At 39.6% G+C, this 24,985-nt stretch overlaps 2 protein-coding genes across 3 annotated transcripts; both read left to right on the forward strand.

Annotated features, from left to right (window-relative positions):
- Window positions 1-58: 58 nt before the first annotated feature.
- On the forward strand, window positions 59-17,142 carry LOC119738178 (OTU domain-containing protein 7A-like). Of its 2 annotated transcripts, none has more exons than XM_038212929.1 (9): window positions 59-104; window positions 2,305-2,556; window positions 5,041-5,448; window positions 7,055-7,279; window positions 8,646-8,744; window positions 9,678-9,814; window positions 10,547-10,647; window positions 11,366-11,712; window positions 12,559-17,142. In XM_038212929.1, the coding sequence occupies exons 2-9, from the start codon at window positions 2,478-2,480 to the stop codon at window positions 14,028-14,030; spliced, it is 2,868 nt and encodes a 955-aa protein (XP_038068857.1). In that variant the 5' UTR covers window positions 59-104; window positions 2,305-2,477; the 3' UTR covers window positions 14,031-17,142. The 2 variants fall into 2 exon arrangements, with proteins under 2 accessions (XP_038068857.1, XP_038068866.1); XM_038212938.1 differs by lacking the exon at window positions 59-104 and adding an exon at window positions 131-260.
- Window positions 17,143-18,081: 939 nt separating this feature from the next.
- LOC119738219 (17-beta-hydroxysteroid dehydrogenase 13-like) lies at window positions 18,082-24,933 on the forward strand. The gene is made up of 5 exons (XM_038213007.1): window positions 18,082-18,452; window positions 20,618-20,830; window positions 21,354-21,601; window positions 22,271-22,396; window positions 23,725-24,933. The coding sequence occupies exons 1-5, from the start codon at window positions 18,207-18,209 to the stop codon at window positions 23,804-23,806; spliced, it is 915 nt and encodes a 304-aa protein (XP_038068935.1). The 5' UTR covers window positions 18,082-18,206; the 3' UTR covers window positions 23,807-24,933.
- The last annotated feature ends 52 nt before the right edge of the window (window positions 24,934-24,985 follow it).

Genomic DNA, 24,985 nt, shown 5'->3' on the forward strand with positions numbered 1-24,985 from the left:
ATATACGCCCATAGCGAGTGCGTGGTATGGAAAAAAAATATCGCTTCCGGGCCAGGCCGTGGCCCGGCAGTACGCCTTTATTCATGTGGCGAACGATACGAAAGGTATGTCAGCATTTGTTTTTTTTCTTTTATAAGTCCTTGAGGAAAGAATGTTGCATTGCTGACGCAATTTTTTCTCATCATTATAGGCTTATTATCTCAATGAAGGTCAGTCACAGAAAAAAATGTTGAAAAGACATGAATCTGGGACCAATTTTGGTAAGCCTAGCCTTAAATTAAAACTGTAGTGTAGATAAGGATTGAGAGTGTTTGAAAATGCACTCGACCATGTCATTGTCAATCATGTCAACTCTCCATCATTATTGTCCATAGACTTTGTCATGTTTGTACACAACCAAAGAAGCGGTGTCTGGATACTTTTTATACGTTCTTTCCTATATCCTAGCATGCCTAGTTTGGGACTCAGTTCTGTCTTTTTTAACTATCTTTCGTGAATACCAGGTTATTAGTTAAGTGCCCCACTTACATTTTTGTAAGTTAGCAGGGTGCTTAGTTTTTTTGTTTGACCATGCATGGTTTGACTTATATTGTCTTATAAAACTCTTAAGTTTGAGTTTTGTGAATATGCTCCCAAGCCTTATGGTGATGGCCTGAGCAACTAATGAGCAAGGGCTATACTTCCAGCTTTGACAGTTCTGGAAGTCAGCATGTGCGATAGTGGATCGAGACTCTGCTCCTACAACAGCACCCGATTTCACGAAGCGTATGGGACACATCGCAACCCCAGTTACGACATGTAACTTGTCGCGTAACACGTCGCAACTCGCAACGAGTCGTATGATCCATTTCATGAAACTTGCGATGTGTTCAACGCGTCGCAAAATGAAAAGCGTCCTTTTCTAAGTCAGTTTTATGCCAAAACAATTCTATAAACGAGACTATACCGAGACTACTCCTAGAACTATGAGGCTCCACGTAGTGGAGCCTCATAGTTCCAGGAGTATACCGAGACAATGTTTGTAAAGTTGTAAATGGAAAATGCATTGAACTAATTATGAATTTAGCTTGGAATATTGCAGTTGCAATTTCAAAGTAGCTATACAGTCTATCACGAGCTTGTTTTCCTTTAAATCTGCATTGCGTGTCTGCCATTTTTACGTTTTAAAAGCTTTTCGAGAGGAGACGACTCTTTGTTGAATATCAGACGAAGCGCTGCGATGCATTGTATGTTGCGATGAGTTTCATGAAATCTGGTGCTGGATGAAACTCGACTTTAAAGGGAACACAACATTTGCTTTTGCTGTACATAATTTTCAGAAATAAATGGATTTGGGGGTTAGTATTTATAGCAAATATTGTTACACTAATTTGTTTGAAGTTTTGTGTTAAAAACCAAGGAAAACAATCATGTTCCTGTAGTCTGATCCCCTGACACCACTTAAGATGAAACGGAACAGTTTAAGACGTCGAGAATTGTAAGGTCAGGGAACCAGTCTAGCTTGCTTGTGTAATCGTTTGCAAACAAAATGCAGACTAACTAAATATGGTGCATTGGGGGCAGCATTTGAAAAATGCCAGTTTTGATACAAAAATACAACTTTCCTTGAAAATGACAGCACACCAGGTGCCATGATTTAAAGGGATGCTTTAGACTGTCATTTACTAATATTCCAGTAAATTATTTCATAATAATTTGGTAGTTTTATTTTTTGATGTTTGCAAATGTTGTATACATGTTTCTATTCCCTTTAAGGTTTATTAAACTCACCTAAAGTCCACATAGTTGACAATGTTATTGTTAAAAAGCACCATGACAAGGGAAAGATTTTGTTTTTACAGGGAAATTAGGGGGCAAGGCCAAGACGATTGTCTTGATTGTGAAATTTCAACCAGTCTTTTTTTTTGAAAAAAAAATGCCATATTGTGTCGATTTCCAGTTAATGCCTAGCAAATAAGTGTGTCGAACAATGCATGGCGCGGGTTGCCCTTTTTATTTTCAAGTTGCAATTTGCCCTCGTCATTGTTAGCAAAGGCGGGATTACGTCAAACAATGAAAACATGTATTTGTACCAGCAACCTGAATTGACGTATCTACTGTTGCATACTTAGGAGTCTAGGAGCTTAGCTCGGTTCCTAGATGCTGCCAACCAATAGTGGGATAGCTACTTTAACCCCCCAAGATTTATTGGAAAATTGACAATGAAAGGAGCACGTTTGACTAAACTATATTTGAAGTGTAATAATACCCAATACATGTGTACTAATGCTTCCTTCCATTTCAAATAATGTTTAATTCCAACAGATCACCCCATTAAAATGCAGCAGTTGAAGCATAACTTTAATCAGTGCCTTCATGTCGTCACTACCATGAGAACGCTTGCTTGAAGCTGTCCTTGCCTATAGACAACTGCCTTGCACTGTATGTGCCATACTACATCATCAAGCTGCATGTGTCTGCATTGATGGTCAGTCATCATGGATCGTAACAGCATGCTTACCAAGTTTGTGGAGGTTACAGGCTGTGATCCTGGACTAGCTGCAGATCTCCTTGCTGGTATGGTACATGTAGTATGCAAATATTGAGTGGCTCAGAGTGGAATGGGAGGAATATTATCGCAAGGTAAAATCTGGACTTTTTTCTTTCACGAGGCAAAGCCGAGTGAAATGGAAAAGTCCAGATTTTACCGAGCGATAACATTCCTCTATTTCACAATTTAAAGCCACTCAATATTTTGTTTTATATAACTGACATAGATCCTTTTCATTTGATTTACGGTTAAAATGAACTTCTATACAACATTGGTGGCAAAGAAATTTTTTTAAAATCACGATTTTAAATATTGCTACAATCACAGTCTTCAATTTGTTTTTCATTTGTGAACACAATACATTTCACTGTGGTCTTAATCATCACTGCTGTATGGATCCTGCACAATTTAATTGCATACGTACATTTTTGTAGTGCCGAAACTGCCGATTGATACATGTCAATAGAAATGAGAAACCTGAACATTCACACATATAGGACTGTATAATATTGTTCATTGCGTTATGTCAATTTGAAAAAATAGAAATTTGATGTTCATTCACAATTTAACCCCCCCCCCCCAAAAAAAATACAGCATGTACGCAATCGTGTTGACATAATAAATGTCATGTTTACATTTTTTTCTTCTTCATATTTTTACTAACTTTTATCATTGGTTGATGTTGACATGGTTGACCCAACTCGGCCATAACGTGAACATGTGCATGTTAACCTCTTGGTGCCTTCAGGCCAAACTTTGGTACATACAATGTATACAGGCTATCATTCCAGGAATACCAAGCATACATATTTTGCAATTCCTCCATATTTTGCAACCTCCAAAAAGTGCACACCCAACTGTGTAGTGGTGAATAACCCGTGAATAACTTGCTTTATGGTCCAATGCATATCAATTGGTATTGATGTACAGATTGTGCAGTACAAATTGTGCAGTGACCGACTCAGAAATGATTCAGTTCACAATAATTGAAAGCTTTGTTACTTTGAGGTTAACTGATGATTGTATGCCCTTCAGTTGTTTTTCATAGCATCACTTGCCCAACCATGCATGGCCCAACCAACTCCATGTACATGTACATGTATATATCAGTGTTAATTGTGCTCTGCAATGTGCCCTTAAATACATGTATGTATGAGGCTATAGAATCTTTGTGAATATCAGTGGGGTAAATCTGTGTTGACAATTTGGGGGTGATGGTGAAATTAACCAAGTCAAAAGTCGAAAGCAAAACCTATGTTGAAGACTAAACAAAAGTCATGAGCATTATTAACAATGATTTATGGTGTTGTGCCCATATCCAAACTGAAGCAACTTCCACAAAACCAAGAAATATCCTTTACACACGTTAACAAAGGTGGAAATTCCGGGGGTTTTCAGTTATAATTCGCGTTGTTACTGGGTATAATGTTTAATTTTTTTATAACGGAAATATTTAAAGGCTTTTTTGTTTGTTTTTTTAAATTGGGTTAAAATGGTGAATACATTACTCTTTTGGCAGAAGCACATTGTTCAGTTGTGGAGCACTGTGGCCCAATGGTTACAGTGTTCGACTCACGTGCCATGGTACATCTGTACATGGGTTCGAACCGTGATGGGGAACAAGGTGCTTGTGTTCTTGGGCAAGACACTTTACTACAATTGCCTCTCTCCACCCAGGAGTATAAATGGGTATCTGTGAAGGTAGAGACCAGAATGCGCTGATCTCGAGCTGCTGCAGAAACTGGTCTCATGGCCTGATGAAGAGGGATACTAATTATGAAGCGCTTTGAGATCTTTGGTATAAAGCGCTAAGCACTATATATTATTATTATTATTCCATCCGTGCAAGATGTTTCACTACAGCTATCAATCCTAGATGTGTTACTCTCTTTTGGAATCTTTGACATCTTCAGTTGTGTCAGTGTGGCAAGAACTGCCAGATTATTTCCCAATAGCTGACCTTATGGCCAGTAGGGGCGGCAGAGCCAACGGGTCGTGAGCTTTTTCTGCATTTGCTGAATGTCCATGCAAAAGCCAAACCCTGCCTCAAGAGATACTGAATCTCTCTGATCACTTTGTAAAAGCTTGGTGTTGTGGCCCATCCCCCCCCCCCCAAAAAAATACATATATCAATACAAAAAATCCATAAATTAAAAAAAAAATTAACTTATAACATCTCTGTAGGCAAGTAAGATATGTCAATTTACTGTGTACCTGTACTGTGAGAATAGAAGGTTAGCATGGTGGAAGATACTAAGACAAGATAAGTCCGCGGTAGCACCACGTGAACAAATCTCCCCCGTGAGCACGTGTGGCCCCGAAAAGAACCGGAGGGACCCAACGCCCCGAACAGCATGCTCCGCCCGTCGTCAGGAGAATGTTCATTCATAGTTTCCTCAGAAAAAAACTGTTGTTGGACTGCTGTTCCTTTTTTGAGACACGCTGTAAATATTTTGTTATTGTTAGAATCATGTTTTGAGTTGATATTTTGGATGTTGATTGTATGACAGGGAAACAATGGAATTGGACTGCTGCAATGAATGATTACAACCAGTTAACTGGTAGTCTGCCAACCAGTGCACCATCCACCCCATCCACCAATCCCCCGCAAGCACCGGTCATACCCTCACAAAGCAAAGCCCCTAAATTAACACAAGGTACCCATCATGCCCCCACCACCCAGCAAGATACAACCCAGCATGCCTTACCTGGGCATCAAGTGGTACAGTCCAGTGGCATGACTACATCAGCAGTGACTTCCTCTATGAGTAATGCAAGTGTGGGTGGTTCATCAAGAAGTGAGGGCTCTTCACCATCATCAGGGGAACGGAGCAAGGAAGCGTCATCACAGTCCTCTACACAACGCAGCCTTTCCATTCCACAGGATGAGAAGGATGCACCTCCTAGGTCACCAGCACGTAAGTATTGACTTTGCCTTCACAGTTACAGTACTACACTCCACACTTGTACCATTGTATGTCTACAGGTGTACTAAGTCAAGTTTACGTTGGAGTGGTTGGGGCATTTTTACCATTTTTTTTCAGTTGTGTTACAGTCAGTGGCAGCTCCTTATTTTCAGCATAACATCAGTGATCTTACTTCTTTCTTACTCACCGGTCTCACAGCATGAACTATCTGTTCCACCTTGCCTGGTCTTGGTCTCAGCACTCCATTTCCAACGATGTGACCTAGAAATTCAAGAGATCTGAACATACAAATGTAGATCTAATTGAACATGTACATTTAGGAATTTTCATTTTAAATTTTCGGTACCATTCTCTGCTTCAAGGATTACAGATCCCGAAATGTGTGAGTACACATCCATATAGGCCTGGATGTTACCACTTATGGGATGTAGCTGATAGTGGGAAAAGTGACCCAGGATATCCCTGCCACAAGATTGAAGGGATTAAAATACAGATTAACTATCTGTCCAAGCTGTGTACCGCCTATCGCACAGGATATAAGCAATCAGGCTGCTGGCTTTAATTGTAGAACAGCAACTGAATCTTGCCAAAATCTGAGTCACTCAGTTAATGTGATATTTACTATGTTGGGCAAGTTAGCATTTGTTATAGGGAAGTTCAAAGTCATCTTGTTTACCAGCGCATTGTTTATATCAAGGCATAATATTAAAATTCAGTGATAAACTTTGCAGGAGAAGCAACTGTCTAAATGTCTTTGAGTTTTCATCTTGTGTGGTAGACAAATAGCACACTACCCCACAAATTTGGACAAACTTGGGTTTATTGTACACATTTTGACAAACTTTGATGATCTTTGTCTTTGAGAATGACATGCAGGCATGAAGGGACACTAGGCCCAATTAACCCTTACCCCTTGGCCCTTTTTGCTAAGAACCATCCGCAGTCCTCCAAAATCCTCCAAACTTTTGCACTGTTCAAATGAAGGATACCAAGCATCTTAATCCTTCAAAATCCTCAGAAAGTCCTGCCTCTCAAAATGCATTCATCCTCAATTCTCCAAAATCCTCATGGTTTTCAAACACCATTCGTCCTCAATCCTCCAAAATCCTCCCAAACCGCCGTGAGGATTTTGGAGGATTGAAGAGGGTTAAGCAGCAACAATGCAGCCATACTGCAGCACTTGATATTCCTTGAGGAAAAGAACAGTGTTATGCAAGTTAAGCTCTGTATGATGTGTGAGATAGAGCTGCTACATCATCTGTGTTTCATGAGCATGATAGCAGTACATGTATATCTTCTCTCAGACAGTTCATCAAACACACATGGTTACTCTCCTGCATTCCGGTACACGAAGCAGCAATAGGGCTCCGGCAAATGTGTCCACTTTTTGCGCCTGAACTGGCCCACTTTGCGTATAAAAACGTTGGCTTTCAGTAACCGAATCATGCCGTGGGGCACTCACAATGTGACCTACTGATGGGCCTACATGTTATAGACTGATCGAGACAGACCGAAAACCATTTGCACGAAGCAGCAATAGGGCTTCCCTCATGTGCAAGTTTTCAGTCTTCATAAACATGTATTATTTTGTCCCCAGCAATAAAGAAACTCCAGCGTGGCATATCCAAGGCCAACTGTGCGCTCGTAGATCTGAGCCGCAAGCAAGTCACAGAAGACAAGCAGGAGCACGCGCATCATCTAGTAGACACACCCATGTATACCTTCATTCTTCCAGACTTGGCGCTCTTCCCGGCTGAGTTCCGTGCCTTTATGGAGAAGGACTTGCTGGAGGTGACCACTATGGCCAACCTGGAAAACACTGGTATGGTAAACATAGGACCAGCATGCAGTATAAATTGCTGTTTTGTAGGTGGACAGATATTTGAAGATTCAAACGTGTGATTTGAGTTCAATTCCATGCTAGGGTATACATGTAGTTAACAATTATCGACTGCTGTGATGTGGGATATGACATTTTTAACACCCAAGGAAGCATTCGCCTCGGTGATCTGTGAGGGGTAACAAAAGGTCAAACATATAACATGTATAAAGATTGTAACTTAGTGTTCAATCAATCACTTCAATCACTGAGGTGCAACCTTTTGATTACTGTGAGCTTTTCTGCCACATATGATATTGAGAGACTGTTGTTCCCTGTTGCAAGGCATGCAGGCCCTAGACAATAGACCGCTTGCAGACGCGTTCGATAATCGACGCGCGAAGGCGCGCGACGCCATGTTGTGGGACAGGCGTATATCAATTCACGCACATTTTGTCCCACAACATGGCGTCGCTCTGCTTAGCGCGTCAATTATCGAACGCGTCTGCAAGCGGTCTATAACAAGACCATATATTACGCAGGATTCAAATTTCAAATAGCAGCAACTCAGTCATGTTAGGATGCCTGTACTTGTAATCTGAAGGTCTGCATGGTTGGAGGTTTCATTCTACTCAAGGCACTCAAAATCACAACATCATGTTGAACTTCATACATGCATCTGCATGTACAGACATATTTCAAATTAACATTGAAAACGAGGGGATCCATGGTGATGGTGCTGGTACTGGTAGACATGAAAAGGTCTCCAATGTCACAGAGTGCTTAGCTTCAGAGCCTTGGCTTGACTGATAATCAGACATTTGTCTATACAATATACGTATAGTCACAGTACAGTGCAACGCAGCTATAACAAACATCGCGGGATCCACAGAAATTGGTTGTAATAGCGATCTTTCGGTACAGCAATTTTAAGCTGCCGGTGCTCCAGTACTGACTTTTCAATAACTAGCGCTCTTCAGAACTTTACCATGCATGCCCTTGTAGTTACTAAGAGACAACTTTGAACACGTGCCGACTATTGAATAATGTAATTAAATAATGTAATTACACAGTTTTGAGCTTACTACCTACAGCAATGGGTGGCTTTCCCCTTCTATTTGGGGAAATAATAGCCACTAATAGCTCTTCTGTTGACATTTTTCAAACAATGTTTTGTACATTGTACACAAAAATTGGGACTGATGGATGATGTTCAGTTTAGCCGAATATTTGGTGTAGCGATGTTCAGTATAGCGACTTGCACTGTACAATAACTGTACATTATTCCTCATTTGGCTGAAGACTACTGTGTTGTTCAACCAAGTTTTCTGAGAAGTTTATGTTTGGATTTGTTTGTATTTGATTACAGGCCGACTCAATTGGTGGGCAGATGGCAATACGTGTAGTCGCTTATGGCCAATGGCAACTACTGGTGATGGCAACTGCCTACTGCATGCTGCATCTCTGGGTATGTAAGCGAGATCAATATCATTCAAAATAGGGATAGAAAGGGGAAAAATATTTCAAAAAATGAAATGAAGGATATGCTTCATTTCTCCGTTATCTTCATTTCTTTGTTTTCTATACAGTTTTTAAAAGGTTATCGCAGTGAGATCCTAAATATGCCAGTAGTTACAGCAGCAAGGTGCATGTGACACTGCAATAAGTTACTGTCGTGCAGTGCTGCGTTATGACATCATCCTTCACACAAACCAGGTTTTAGTGAGCGTTAGCTTGTAGGTTCATATAGAAGAGACAGCAGAATTGGCAGAGGCATTGCCAACCCCCCCCCCCCCCTTAAAAAAAAAAAAAATGCCCCACAACACAAACATAGTCTGGTTTTATACTCTATTGAACTTTTCCTCGACAAGTCCCATAAGGTTTGTACATGGAAATCTTCTGAGGACTTGGGGCTCAGGTCCTGAGGGTTATTGTTATCACAGGGAGCACATTGTTCCTAATCCTCAGATGTAAATGATAACCAGGTACAAATGTGTAAACGTATTCAGTCTTGTACCTCCTATTGTCCTCCTTTTCACAGATGAAACTTTTCCGATTTTATTTCAAAAAATCCAATTTTTCTGACGATCTTTCCCCTGCAAAGTTTGATTTTTTTTAAATTAAATTTCAACGAATTTAATGAAAATAGCACCATGATATCTGCTATGCGAGTGCTATTTTAATCTGTTCTACCAGTCATCAGTGCACAGATTGTCTGGTAGACGCACATAAGTAAGCCCGGATTGGAGTACAGTTTATGGCTGGAAATAAGTTTAAGCATTAGCATATGACATGATTGAAACTAGTAGCTACGTACAGAGAGATGATACATGCAAACAAAACACGATTTACATTGGGTACAAATGCTGTTAATCCTATACATGTACATGTCTGTTTCTAGGTATGTGGGGCTTTCATGACAGACAGTTAACACTGCGCAAGGCTTTGTACCATGCACTAACAGAGAACCCACGCAGTCCACGCATGCAGAGGCTGAAGAGACGATGGCGATGGCAGCAAACTGAGGTCAATCAGAAGGTACTGTGTGCAGACATCATTAACAATATCAACAAATAATGAATGTTTATGAATGCAATGGTAAGAGTAATTTCATGAGGTGACTGATGGAATTTCCATTCCATGATTGCTACAGCAGTGGCAATCAGGCTAACTCGAAAGCAAGACACGCATCTGCAAAGGTTTCCAATGCGGTCACATGGCCACCGCAAAGAGCTGGCGATTGGACTGCCAGTGTGTGGGTTACAATTGGGCCTGTGGTAGCGATCAGGCAGGATTTGTTGCGATTACGGTCTGGAGTCTGATCACAATGCAGTAAGCATGCTGCATCCCTGAGTGAAAAGACAAAGTGCATTGGGCAATAATTACCATGGGAAAAAAAAGCTTCACGCTCTTTTACACTGCTTTGTGACTGTTTTGGCAGTGTTTTTTTTATGGACTAGTCGCACAAAAGTTCAAGCTAAACGGAGGTACCCGTGCAGGTATTTGGAGTTACGGGGGTATTCATGTACATAATATCCTATTCTCTTAACAGGAATGGAATATGACTTCGAGATGAACGGAGTTTCAAGTTATCCGAATTGAGTTCTCGAATTTTACTGTGTATTTGTGTATAAAGAGAAAATTGTTGTCTTCACATTAAGGTAACCATAGAGGTAGGAAATAATATTGCACAGTAAATGTCTTCTGTGTATTGCATTGTGTTTACTTATACTCACTTTCTGATATGGATTTGTCTGTTTTGTCGTGTAGTGTGGTCTTGTGTACTCTGAACAGGAGTGGGAGGAGGAATGGAAAGGCATGCTTCGTCTAGCCTCAGCCGAGCCAAGAACACCACAGCCTGGAAACTCCAAGTAAGGAACCACTTAAGGAACCACTAACCCTGCAAATTAGACGTTTTTGTCCTGGAATTCAAGCCCTGATGTTTGATAAACCATGATCTTTGATTTTTGGTGATTACAGAGGGCCAGCAACAACAGAGTGGGCTGAATCCGGCCCATTGTGTATACAAAGACTTTCAGTGAATGGCCATTCTGAATCAGAATAGAATTCTCTGCACTCTGGGACCAATTTTACTATGCTTGCCTAATCTAAATATTTTATCACTTTAAGGCAATTTACAACATTTGCAAACATCACTGATGGTCTAAAGCATCCTGTAAAATCATGGAATCTGGTGTGCTGTCATTTTTAAGAAATTGGTATTTTTGTATCAATTTCCAATGCTGGTTGGCTGACCAGAATTGGAAAAATCTTTTACCAGTTGGTCAGCATTTTGTTTGCAATTACACATGCTACAAGCCAGCTAGACTGGTTCCCTGACCTTACAATTCCCCAACGTCTATAATTTGCTCCATTTCATCTTAATTGGGGTCAGGGAACCAGACCACAGGAGCATGATTGTTTTTCTTGGTTTTTCCAGCCTCTACGAACACAAAACTTCCAACAAGTCAGTGTAACAATATTTGCTATAAAATACTAACCTCCCCAAATCCATCCATTTCTGATAATTACAGCAAAAACAAATGTTGTATATTTCCTTTAACATATTTCCTTCGTTGTCATTTCCAGGAGTCCCCTACCAACACTGTCAGAAGACAAGCCTCCTACCCCCACAGATAATGAGGAAGAGCTGACCTACGAGAGCCTAGAAGAGTTCCATGTATTTGTCCTGGCCCATATCCTACGCCGGCCTATCATCATTGTATCAGACACCATGCTACGTGATGCTGACGGCGAAGCCTTTGCACCTATCTCCTTTGGAGGCATCTATCTGCCTGTGGAGGTAGCTCATAGAGAGTGTGAGGCTTCCCCATTGGTCCTGACCTACGATACAGCTCACTTCTCTGCCCTGGTGCCTATGGAGCAGGACTTGGAGGACTATGATCGCCAAACTGGAAGCACCAACCCTCTACCTGGTAGGTTTGGTCTGTAAGAAACACAACAAAGGTTTCTGCACAATATCTCAATCAGTCACGCTATCACATTTTTCATGTATTTTGCTATTAGTTAGTATTATGATGTGGCATATCCCAGCTGCTGTTTGATAATACCGGTGTCTTCTTAGAGAGAGTGCAACCCTTTGTGGCGCGCATTACTTGCACTGTTTGTGTAACAAACTTAACAAATTGCGGTATTTGGGATATCAAATAGGTCTCGTTCAAATGATGTCATTACCTACATACCATTCACGTGCATCGGCATTTTGAGCCTCAAATTGCATAACGCGCATCGACTGCGTCGTATTTCGCACATATTTTGAGCAACAAGCGCACGTGTTTGGAACATTTGTCCACACTGCGCAATACGTGCTTGATTGCATAAAATACGCAGTTGCAGTTCTCCTACAGAAATGGCCGTCATTGAGCGAGTAAGGATTAGTCATGAAATGAGCAAATTTATCATTTCAGCTGTGTCCACTTCATAACGAATTGTCATTCTTTGGTAAAACACGAGTTTTACCAAAGAATTATTGTGGAAATAGCTGGAAAGGGTTCTCCAAAGTTTATTATGCTCAGCCAAATGTGCTCATTCAAACTTCACTTGTGTTCGTGGTCTAAGACTTACAGGCTTAATGTTTTCAAATACCAATATGTGTATTGAAGATAGTCAAATGAATTGTCTTATTAAGAATGTCTTTAGTGAATGACAGTTGGTTTTGGTAGATGTGGAGTTTGAACTAGGAAATCCTTGCAGTTCTTTTATTGGATATTTCTGTACCAGTAGTAACACTAAAACAAGTTGTAATTGTGATTTGTTTGCAGTTGTCATACCGATCACGGACTGTGACCACAAGCTGCTGCCGGTGCATTTTGCAGTAGATCCAGGGCCTAATTGGCAGTGGGGCAACACTAAGAAAACTGGCAGCCAGACAGACAAAAGTCTAAGCGTGACAGACAAGCTCAAGCTTCTACATCAGTATCTGAGTCTGGTGAAGATTCCAGTCCAGAACAGAGTCAGTGAAGATGCTTCGTCAGAGCAAGAGGGACAACAATCTCTAAGGACCTCATCAAATGACCTCAAGTCTCAGGTCAACCGCCCAAAGTCCATGAACCTAGATAAAGGTGACAAGGGACGTGGGTCATTCGGTAAGAAACTCAAGTACTTTGCCAAGCTTGAAAAGCACAAAAATGGAGGTATTTCTGCCGGTGATAAAAATGTGCCGTTGTCAGAGAGAAAAATTGGACCAATAACTCTAGCTGATTTGGAAGACCCAACCATGATTGTAGGATCCAAGATGAGTGAGAGGAGACACAGGTTGCAAGAGGAGATGATCAAGAACTACATAGACAAGGCTAAAGAAAGGTTTGAAGAGGAACGCAGACTAAAGAGGATTCTTAAAGAAGAGAATCGTCAACAGCAGCAACTGACAACCTCCCACTCATCACCCGCAAGGAATTGGGATGAACCTGTGGTCAGAAGCAGAGGGTTTTACAATGAATACCCGGTAAGCCAAGGCTACACAAGACAAGAACAGGGATACCAGAACAGGCAGCCTAGTCCCGAGGCCTACCGGCGATACAACCAGCAGGCTACACACCTGAATGTCTACCAAGCTCCCTTGAGTCACACAAAAAGCAATCCTATACCACAGGCATCTATGGTCCAATCACAATATCACCAACCATTACTTACTTCCCTGACTGGTGCCAGACCTGCAAGTTACCAGCATGGCTACCAGCTTGATGCACCTGCCGAGTCAACTGTCCTCGTTAATCAACTCAATGTTCAGCCCCAGCGCCGAGCCAATAAACCATTAGGTCATGAGAAAAGGCCTGGAGCCATCGGCCAACTGGTGCAAGGAATGCATGAGCTACAACCCACAAGTGTGTACCAACAATCCCCATCTCAGTCAGAACAACAGCCAGCCAGATCTCCCCAGATTGCACGATCTGCCAAAGTGGTATCTCAGCAGCCGCATCAGTCGACCTCTGGGTCCTCTCTGTTGCCTCCCTTAACCCAGCCTGGCTCCAGGTCACCACAAGCTCCTCCATCCCCTCTATCACCACGCTCAACTCAAGCACCTCCATCACCACAGCCGTCAAAGCCGTCTTCAAAATCAGCAAAACCAGTCAAGTCCAAAGATTCCAAAGGCAATAAAAGCAAGTCCAATGATAAGGGAAGTAGGCCCTGCATGAAGAAAGGCTGTGACTTCTATGGCACAGAGAGCACTGACTTCCTCTGCTCTCATTGCTATGAACTCAAGATCAAGAACGGAAGATCCAATCGAAAATAGAAACCCTCACACACACACACACACACACACAAAGGAAACAAGCAAACGAGAGGATGCTCCATATTGAATCCTTTCATAAAGTAGACCTGCCAGAACATTTTTCACTCGGATTGTCATCATTAGTTGTTGACAGCTATTGAATCTTTTGGATATAACACAGCAATATTACTGCAATATGGTGTCTTTTAGGACCTAGGGGCATTCTTAGAGAAAGTGTGAAGACATTTTCTCAAAAAAAACAACACCTTTTATGTGGGAAATGTTATCAGCACACTTTTCCTAGTGGTGGGTCTAAGATGTTCATTATGCAACTCATCACATGACAGTCATGGTGTACCCCTAAGCAGATTATCACTGCCATGAATATTGGTAGATCCTGCAACATGTCTGCAGAATAGCCTCTAAAAACAGGCAAACATTGTGGGTCTTTCAATAGGTTTGTACAATGTATGTATTCATATTGGAGCTGTAAGACATGTTTGAGGCAAGGAAAGAAATGTTACTGTGGAATAGTGTACAATCTTCCAAGTGCAAGTCTGTTTGATACAAACTGTTTTCTATTGAACATTGAGCATACATGCACATGGGGTATTACATGTGTGTCATTTAAGTGCCAATATATTGTTTGGTATTTGAGGGAAGTCTCCTTTGTTTTTTGGGGTTTTTTTTGTTAAATAGCACACTTACATCCAAATGTGAAACAATAATGCATTTAATAATGAGTAATGTATCCTTATGTACAAACATTTACGAAAGATCTTTATATGTTATATTTTTCTCTACTTTGGTTATGGTTATCTGTATATTGGTCAGTTGGATGCTGTATGTATATACTTTTTGCTTACATGTAGTTTCCATTACTTATTTGTATTCTGCCAGCATTTTTAGTTTATATCTTTTTCTTAAGAAAATCGGTTACAATTTTATTTAATTTGCAATTTTTACAACTTGTGTGAAAATTACATGCAAAGCATACATGTGGTGTTTATTCTGTAAATTTAAATGCATTGTTATTCCAAATGAGCTTGTTTGAAATCTTTTTTTGTATAGGCCTAAATAAAGTGTACTTAATTTTTTACAGTTTTTATCACATCCTCCAATTAGTTTCCCAAGCAGTTCGTCTCCCTACCCACCATGATTCCAAACTCACAGATCGTGCTTTGCTCACATTATTTCGTTGAGGGGAAAACAAAGAATTGAGGAGGAAAAATAATTACAAAACATTAAATGCAAACAGTGCATAGCTTCAAATTTACTAGTTCAACATTACTATTTCAAAATGTCATGCACTGTAGGCATCAGATTGTTCACCCGCAATTCTTTGTTGTCCATTTTAGAAACAAAGCATGATGAATTTTGAAAAAGTTGCCTTTTAAACTTTTTCACTGTGGCTGTGAGTGCAAAAGTCATTTAATTTGTTTTTAAGTCTGCTTGATTTATTCAAGTCAAGTTTTTATTTAGTAAGGCTCATTAAATCTTACCTTGTGCTGTAAGGTTCTTTTTATTTTTAAGTATCAAATTCTTCACTTTAAGGTGTATTGTATGTTAATGGTCATATTGAGCTTTAGTTCTGTTAAGAGCTTTTGATAAGAATATTCAAATTTACATCTCACACAAATGTAATATATTTTATCAGTAAATCACTTGTCAATCTGAACTCTGCATAGTAAGTTGATAAATTAGCTCAAAATGGTTCCCCCTTGAGATGGCAAGTCAGTTTATCGATTTTCAAATTCATAACATTTAATTCCGTCAGCTCAGAAAGAATTCAACCGCTCGTGCATCAAATGTACATACATGTATATGCCCTTTTTTTATTTGTGGGTATGTTAACTTTTATGTTATAATTTTATTTATTGCTATAATTATTGGGGAGCTAACATTTCGGCTGGAATAAGAACTGCAAGACAGCATTAGAAATGTGGGGAAATATTTTATTATTCAATAAGAGCCTCCAGTTAAGTGGTTTTGTTTTCATCAACAAGGTGCATTAGGCTGTGCACATGAGAGTTGTGATTCTGAAATTCAAGCAGTTTTATGCCAAACGTATTCACTATTAAGGTATGGAGCATACATTTGATTATGAAAATCACTGTGATCTTTTATTTTGGAGCTAATGTACACAATCGCTAGCCATGGCTTGTAAATATCACAAATATCAAACTTCTTATTGTTATTTTACACCCAATGATGTTATTGCAGACACATTGACTTTCTCCTTAATGTCGTCTTCTGTGGATTTCATATGCAACATGTTTTATCAATGCCAAGTAACTTGTTGGAAGACCACATTTTGAAATGAATGAATAGTGGGCAATGTAAAACTGGGAAAGAATGTTGCATCCTGACGCCAATTTTTCTTCATATATTATCTCAGTGAGGGTCAGTCATTGCAAACATGTTGAAAAGATATGAATCTGGGACTGAGAAACATTTCCAATTTTGTTTAAAAAATACTTTGAAAATGCACTCAACTCTCGTAGACAACCAAAAAGTGGCGTTTACATTCTTTCCTATAACTGTTGACTTTGCTTTTGTGTGTGGATGTATACAGCATCGAACCCGTTCCCTTAGGTTATTTCAGTTGGATCTTCTTTTCCATGTGCCAATTAATCTGTGCCATTATGTATTCCAGATCAATCATTGTGCCTTTGATTGTGCAAGTAATTCCCAATGCCTTGGTCAAGTCGACATTGGGTAGAGGTATAAATGTCAATTTGAGTACAATCATTTTCTTGAAAGCTTGTTAGTGAGGGATATGTGAGCCCAAAGCTCCATGGTCAGTCTTATACTATCAATTTGATCTGTATACATTTTAGAAAGTTGGATTTTTTTTATAATTGATTGAAACATTAAAATTACAGGTTATTCAGTTATTTCAGTTGAATTCATTGCAAATCTAAGGTGAGCAAAAATGAAATAGGTTTAAAAAAAAAAAATTATTAAAGTACAAGTGTTTAAATTTGTTTTGTTTTATTTTGGTGTTTTGGGATTTTTTTTTTTAAAGGGATATTTTAATTAGGTTCATTGGAATGAATGTGTGTTAAAATGTGGACAATTCATCTTGAATCCATGCAAATAAACTAGTTGATTGGCATTTGCACATTCTAAATTAATGACAAGAGTAAATTTAGGCAAAATAAAAAAAAAAACATGTTTAGCGTCCTGCCTCTTTGACAAAAAGGAAGGAGGAGGCCCTTTTTTTTTTTTTTTTTCTTTTCAAAATGGCCGCCCGACACATTTTTCAAGACAACGCGGCCGGGCTATTTTTCAAGATGTTTACCAGCTTTTTTCAAAATGGCCACCACTTGGACTCATTGACTATTTCCACAGCTTTATACACGGTATAAAAGTCTAAAATTACGATTTCTTTCGTCAGAGATTGTTAAAATTTATCATTTTTTGTCTTTTACAAAAAAAAAAGAAAAGGAGGCGGCCTCTAAAAAGGAAGCGGCCTCTAAAAAGGAAGCAGGCGGGGACGCTAAACATGTTTTTTTTTACTTCGCCTTATGCCTGAAAGTGAAGAAGGCCTACCTCCCAACTCCCAACCCCTAGACCTGATGCGTTCATCATCACATATGCATTCATCATATCGAATGCATAAGGCCGAATAAAAAAAAAGAGTTTCCCGTCCGGTCTTTTTGAAGAAAAAAAAGAAGGAATAGGCGTTGTAGTTTTTTTCCTTCCCCCCTCCCTCCCCCACCCCCCCCCCCCCCCCCCCCCCCCCAAGATGGCAGATTTTCCAAGATGGCAAGATCCTTCGATTTTCTCGACTATTTTGGTTATACAAAATTGTGTCTACATATCTACAATTTGTTGGGAAACAAGACAAAATATTGACTGCAATATAATTGCAATATATTTTTTTTTAATGAAAAAAAAGAGGAAGTCGGGAAGGAACGAGAAACTGGCTTATTTTTTTACTTGGCCACGCCTAATATTAATAACTCGGAGATTATTTTCACGATTTAAATATTGTACATTGATATGATAGAGCTGAGGGCGCTTCAGGGTTAATTTTGTGTACACAACATTGCGGCTTGTGTATTCTGTATGTAACGCTGACATTATCAGCGTTACATTCAAGGCTAATGCATCAGGCCAGCTGCAGCTGCACTCATATCGACGTTGAGAACCGTCACCTTGCTTTGGCGAAACGACATAATTAAACCAAAAATGTCAGTTATTAGCACAATTGTTGACATTTCTGTCTTACTGGGCACACTTATACTGTCCTATCTGGAGGTTTTTTACCGACTCATTGTTCCGGCGTCTCGTAAGTTGGTAGCGGGCCGCACGGTGCTCATCACCGGGGCAGGGCACGGTTTAGGCCGGCTGATGGCCCTGAACTTTGCCCGCGAAAGAGCCATCTTGGTGTTGTGGGACATCAACCAAGCGAATAATGAGAAAACGGCAAGAGATGTAAGTATATTTCAGTTAGAATTAATAATATGGAATGGTAAGGGGAAGGGTTAATTTAGGGAAAGTTTAACGTCCCATCCAGTTCTGAAGGCTAGCCATTTTATTCTGTCATGTCTGTGGCTAGCCCCACTAGTGTGGCCGCGGTATGCTGCGCTCTAGGTTCAGCGCAGCATACCGACGGCCACACTAGTGGGGCTAGTCTGTGGCTACTTCTGAAATCAGAAGGCTTCTCTCTGTCAGCTGACGGAGAGAAGCCTTCTGATTCCAGAAGTAGTCTGTGTTGTGGCCACAAATCACCGGATAAAAATTGTTGGAAAGATTCCCATATCTGGCCATCACTTATTTTCCCCTTAAATGACCTATCAGCCATCAGAAAGTGATCCTTCAAACAAAGTCAAAATTAGCAGTGACAAATTTTGAGTTTTTACTGAGAAAAACACTTAGAAATTTTCAGACCAGACCCAGTAGGGTTTGTGCACAGGGTGAAAAGTGATGGTCAGATAGGCCTATATGCTACTTCTGAAATCAGAAGGCTTCTGACGGATAGTCCGAGTAACTTGGACCCAACTTATCGCCTTTTTTAACATTTGGACATGGTCTGGCCAGACACCAAGTATATGCAATATCAGAAAATAGAAATAATGAGAATTTAATTAGCGCTTCTTCGCTTACAAAATAATTAACCAGGGGAGAGCATGTAAATATAAATGATAGAATTGAAATAGTTACTGACAGAGCAGAGTTCAGACTGGCACCACTACGATACAACACCGTAGTCTACAACCAGGCCAGGTAAAAACTACTGGGGGCAAGGGGAGTAATATTGGAACATACTCACAAGACTATGCAGACCACTGAACCCTTTGGTGTAATGGTGGTGGTGGTGATGCAAATTAAAGAACACAGCGTCTTGCACAAAAACGAAGGCCAAATTAAACTAGGCTTCCACCGTCAGCCATACATGTACAGGAACTTAGAAAATAAGGAACTGAAATGCACACCACCATCCACCACCATGCCCCAGTCACAAGTCCACGCCCTACTGGGCTTTCAAAGGGGTTTTATAGTGCTGGGTAAAAATATGCATAAGAAGTTCAAGATTAGGCATACTAATGCAGTGTGTCTTTGGTACTGGGAGATATTTGCATAAACACTAAGTACTGAGGTATGGGGGCAAGGAACTTATATCCCAGTATTGTGAGAGTAAACAATAAAGACTACCACGAGAGCTCCATCTGTGGTTCGACTGCAACCCAAATACTATTCTATTGTGGTGTAAAGTAGGTTAAGACTTAAGTTGAACAAAGTAAGCTCTGAAATAGTTTTGTGGCATTAATCTGACTTGAGAACAGATGTAATACATGACTGCTATGGATTACTGTGGCCAAAGCGCTCTCTATTTAGTTTAAAGGTGCAATTGGGACCATAATAAAATCAAATTTTGTTACAATATGCATGCATGGGAATCTTTCCGCTTGAGTAACTCCAATGCTCATCACGTGGCGTTACTCAAGCTAGGCTAACTTCACCTTTAAATTTTAAGCTAGAATAGTGAGTAAATAAAACTGAAAAAGTGGCACTTGGGTAGACCTACCCGTACCCACTAACTGGGACGCTAGAACTCCTTTTTTGGACATTTGGGATTAGACCAAAATTCCAAATGTCAAAACGGGATCTAGCGCCCCAGTTAGTGGGTCTAGCAATATAATTTCAAATAATTTTCCCATTTTCTGATCGAAAACTCATGACACCGGGATATAAATGAACACGTTTGTTTATATTTCTGATCTGTTTTGGACCATAATTTTGCCTAGTCCAAGTAACGTTGACCCTAATCATGCTAATTATCACCTTTTTTAACATTCGGCTAGTCGTCATTTTGTGCACAACACAGCTGACGAAGGTTGTGCACACCGCAGAGTTGCACTCAAAATACCTCTTTTTTCGGGTTCAGCTTGATCATTTTGTCATTTTGAGAGGATCCTCTGCTGAAAAAGGGATACATAATTGTCATAGGTGAGTTTTTGCTTGTGATTTGAACGGAAATGTAAAATACCGGCAAAAAACGTGTAAACCTCCTTCTAAGTCTAGTGTTTCCCTTTGACCCTACAGTCGCCAGGGTCAAAGTTACTTGGACTAAATTTTCCCCTGCCATTTGCATTAAGGTGCGTAACCTTGGAGGCCAAGCATTCTCCTACACAGTGGACTGTTCCTCAGCCAAGGCGGTGAGTGAGACAGCTGAACGAGTCTTGGAGGAAGTTGGTAATATCTACATGCTGATCAACAATGCTGGAGTGCTGGTTGGTGAAGACATATTGGCCTTGTCTGAGCAGAGCATTCTACAGACTATGAATATCAACGTCCTGACACATTTTTGGGTGAGAGTGTCTGAGTCATAGTGCTACGATTTCGCAAAGTGTTAAAAGTATTCCTTGCTGTGGCTATAGTTATGGAAGTGGACAATCACACACATGACATTTGTCAACCAAATGGCACTCTGACTTCACTCAACTTTCCTTAAAATAAAACATCCAGAGCCATGAATGAGAAAGAAAAGATGTAACACAAGGAAAAAAGACACAGATTTTTACGGGGAAAAAAATCTTTTCTGTCGAGATACTGAAGCTCTTGTGAATCAATTTAAGTATAGATTGGCAATGTTCTGTTGCAATGCTTTAACTATAGCCATTGGAAAATGTAAATTATCGGCTTCCATTACTAGTTTAACAACTTTGTAAATTTTACCTACACAAGTACCTATTGAAGTTGTACTACAACTTTTAGTGACAATTATGCATCAAACTTTTTACAGGACAGCAGTTTACAGCCAAGCAATTCTGAAAAGTTAAAGTCTCTGCAAACCTGCAGTTTTTATTGTTATTTATTTATTTTTGGTTGCAGACTATTCGTAGTTTCTTACCAGGAATGCTAGAAGCTAATGATGGCCACATTGTCAGCATTGCATCTATGGCCGGCAAGCAAGGTTCCCATCGCCTCACTGACTACTGTGCCTCTAAGTTTGCTGCTGTGGGACTCCATGAATCTCTGACGGATGAAATTGAAAAGGTCTACCAAAGGCCGGGGGTGCAGACCACTGTAGTGTGTCCTATGTTCATCAACACAGGATTGATTCACAGTATCAGTACAAGGTCAGGATAACTTTTATTCATTGTTCCTCAATGTTGCCCCTATTCTTCCTTTGGTCTCATATAAAACTTCAGTATTCTCTACACTTAAGCATGATGTACATGTAGGTCGGTTATTTTTCAATCTTCAAGGAATTTGGTGAGTGATTTGGATTGCCTATTCGAATCAAAGGTCTTTTCATAAATCATGCTTGAACTTTATCAGCTTTGACATTTGAAATTCAAAGCTTGTCACAAATGTGTTTATGTTAGTTTTGTTTTTTTACTACATTTTGCTCATTTGAAATTTGAATGCAGAATGATGGTCCATTGGTCATAGTTGCAATGCATGACTACATTTGATTTGTATCAAGGCCACATGATCATTGTGTGCAACAGTTATTGTCAATCATTACACAAAACTTTTCATGAAAGTTCTTAATAGTAGAATTGCTTCTTTGATATTGTAGATAGTGGAGAAGGCCACCAAAATTTAGGGAAATTAAAGCATCTCCAGCCTTCGCCACCCCCCCCCCCCCTCCCCTGAGCCACCACACCTCCACCCTATCCCCGCCCCCTGTAAGCACAACCGCTTGAAGCTTCTAAACAATTTTTAAGAATTATTTTTCAAGAGGATAATTTGAGAAGCTAGTGATCCCTATGTTTCATCCAATCTTGTATATGTACACGTAGGATTGGTGGACCAGACATGCTGAAGGCAGAGGAGGTAGTGGAGCAGATCATGGATGGTGTGCTGAAAAACCAAAGAGAAATCCTGGTACCGACTGTCTCCTCATGGGTGTCGCTGGTCCTCAAAGCGTAAGTCTCTCAGCAAATCACTGCTCAACATACGTGTAGTCTTTAGTAGTTCAGTTTCAACATGTTAACCCTCCTAAGCAAACATACATTTTGTGCCACGTAGTCCTCCCAGTCAAAATCAAACAAGTGACTGTTTTCAACAGTTAAGAATTCCCAGCCTACATAAAGCAGGATTGACTGGCTGGGACTGCTTAGGTAGCTTGATACAGCTAAGCTTTGACTCCGGGTGAGTGATAAAACAGCTGTGACCACAACTTGCCTGCTTTGTCTGTTCATGGTCTGTTGACCCAGTTTGACCAGTCACAGTGCTTGCTTGACATATGATCTGACTGCTGGTGACTAGCCTTTGTTAAAAGTATAGCAGGGGAAGTGACAGTGAATTTTGACTGTCTGTGACTGTTTAAATAGCAGGAGGGTTAAATGTTTGAACATTTTTAACGTTTTCTATCATTTTGTCACATTGGGGTGTTCTTGTTTGTTTATTGGTGGCTGTTGGTTGTTGGCACCCAATTCAATGCTAGCTGATGTGCTAACTGATAAAAAGACAAATGTACAAAGTTTTTCTTTATAGCAGTCAAGCCCTGACTAGTCAATCACAAGTCAAGTAACAAATGCTTCCTTTATTGGTTTTCATCTCATTACTTGCAATTGACTAGTTAGTGGCTCAGATTCGACTAATAATGTAGTCTTACATTAGTCGGTAGCCATTAGTCAACCGACTAATGTAAGACTACAATCGAAAAGAGCCATTCGGTTTGAATATTTGTCTTTTTATCTGTCAGCACAGCATAGGAGGGTTTATAATATGATGAAATAGTCTCCATTCCCTTTATCATGAACAAATATAGAAATTGTATTATAAGATGGAATTTTGCGTCGGGGTGATATAAATCAAATTAGGTTTTGCCCTTCACCAACGTGTTTTTAAACACTGTATACTCAGTGTGTTACCTCCCGAGTGAAAGTTGGAAAAAATCACTCGGGTGGGACTCGAACCCACGACCTCCTGCTTTCTAGTGCAGATGTCTTACCACTCGACCACCGAGCTAACGGGATCGGTTGGCCGGTTCGAATCTGATGTACATAGCAGCGGGTACCGCATAAACTATTATAAGATGGAATTTTGCGTCGGGGTAATATAAATCAAATTAGGTTTTGCCCTTCACCGACGTTTTTTTAAACACTGTATACTCAGTGTGTTACCTCCCGAGTGAAAGTTGGAAAAAAGAAAGAAATTTTAGTTAGAAATTGTAGCTACGTGTAAGAGTTAACTTAAATGTACATGCAGGATTGCAAGGTGACATTTGTGCTCTTTCTTTATTTGACAGTGTGTTACCAAAGAGGGGTTGGGAGGCAATTCTGAGGAGCCAGCAGATTGTCATTCCTTCACAGACAAGGGAGGACAAATGACTATACAAAAGAGAGTGTTATCGCCTGTGGTTACTCAAAAGCTTAGACATGTTACAGCTCACGGAGGACAGTGCAAATGGCCAGGAGTGATTGCAGTTATTGCAGTGATAACATGGTGACTTCAACCATCCTCCACAATACATATATGCGAATCAAGCTTCCAGCTCCAACTTTCAAGTTCAATTTCAAACTTAATTTGAAAAAAAAGATTGTTTGCATCACATTTCAATAGATTGCTATATTCCATAAGGCAGTTCTTGAATTATCGTTTGTGAAAACTAGCTTTTGAGTCTTACTACAATTAAAGTGAGGATTCAATAATGGTCTAGCAAGAATCATGATTTCAAGACATTGTATGTGAAAACAATCTTTTGAAAAAAAATGTTTGCATCACATTTCAATGGATTGCTACATTCCATAAGGCAGTACTTGAACTATTGTTTGTGAAAACTAGCTTTTGAGTCTTACTACAATTAAAGTGAGGATTCAGTAATGGTCTAGCAAGAATCATGATTTCAAGACTTTGTGAATGAGGAACAATGCAAGTGCCTTTAGATTTATATATTTCTGATTTGAAAGTTACAATTAAATATTTCTTCCTAGGCTTTTTACATATTTTGGAAAAAATCCTACATAAATCGAGCAACTCATTAATTTATATCAGTCACTTTGAAAAATGTGCTTTAACAAGTATTTTGAAATTGTATGTAAATACTCAACAATATTACAGTACTTACCAAATTTTTTAAAACTCTATAAATTTTTTAAAAAAATGACTTTCTTGATAAAAAAAATATTTTAAGAGGTTTTTGGTTGTGATGAAAAAAAGTTGTAAAAAATAATTAAGAGATATTTACTTATCCCGATTTTTGAAAAAACTTATGAGATTGTATTGAGAACATTTTTAATGTTAAAAAAGTTTGTGTAGAATGTCTTCCTTTATTCATAATTGGAATTATTTTAGGGATAACTGGGTTAGTAATAGTACTAAAGCTATGTCAAATGGCATAAATAAACACTGAAAAATAGCTATGCATACCTGTGGAAAATGGTGGCTGTATTTTAAATTACATTGATTTAAATCACCAGTTCAAATTGCAATAAAAATCATATTTTTTTAAATGTAATTACTGATTATTTAATCAAAACTCTTACTTCTTTGTAAAACTGAACTTTAGT

The sequence above is a fragment of the Patiria miniata genome, unplaced genomic scaffold (genome assembly GCF_015706575.1).
Source record: "Patiria miniata isolate m_02_andy unplaced genomic scaffold, ASM1570657v1 HiC_scaffold_10, whole genome shotgun sequence".
NCBI lineage: Eukaryota > Metazoa > Echinodermata > Asteroidea > Valvatida > Asterinidae > Patiria > Patiria miniata.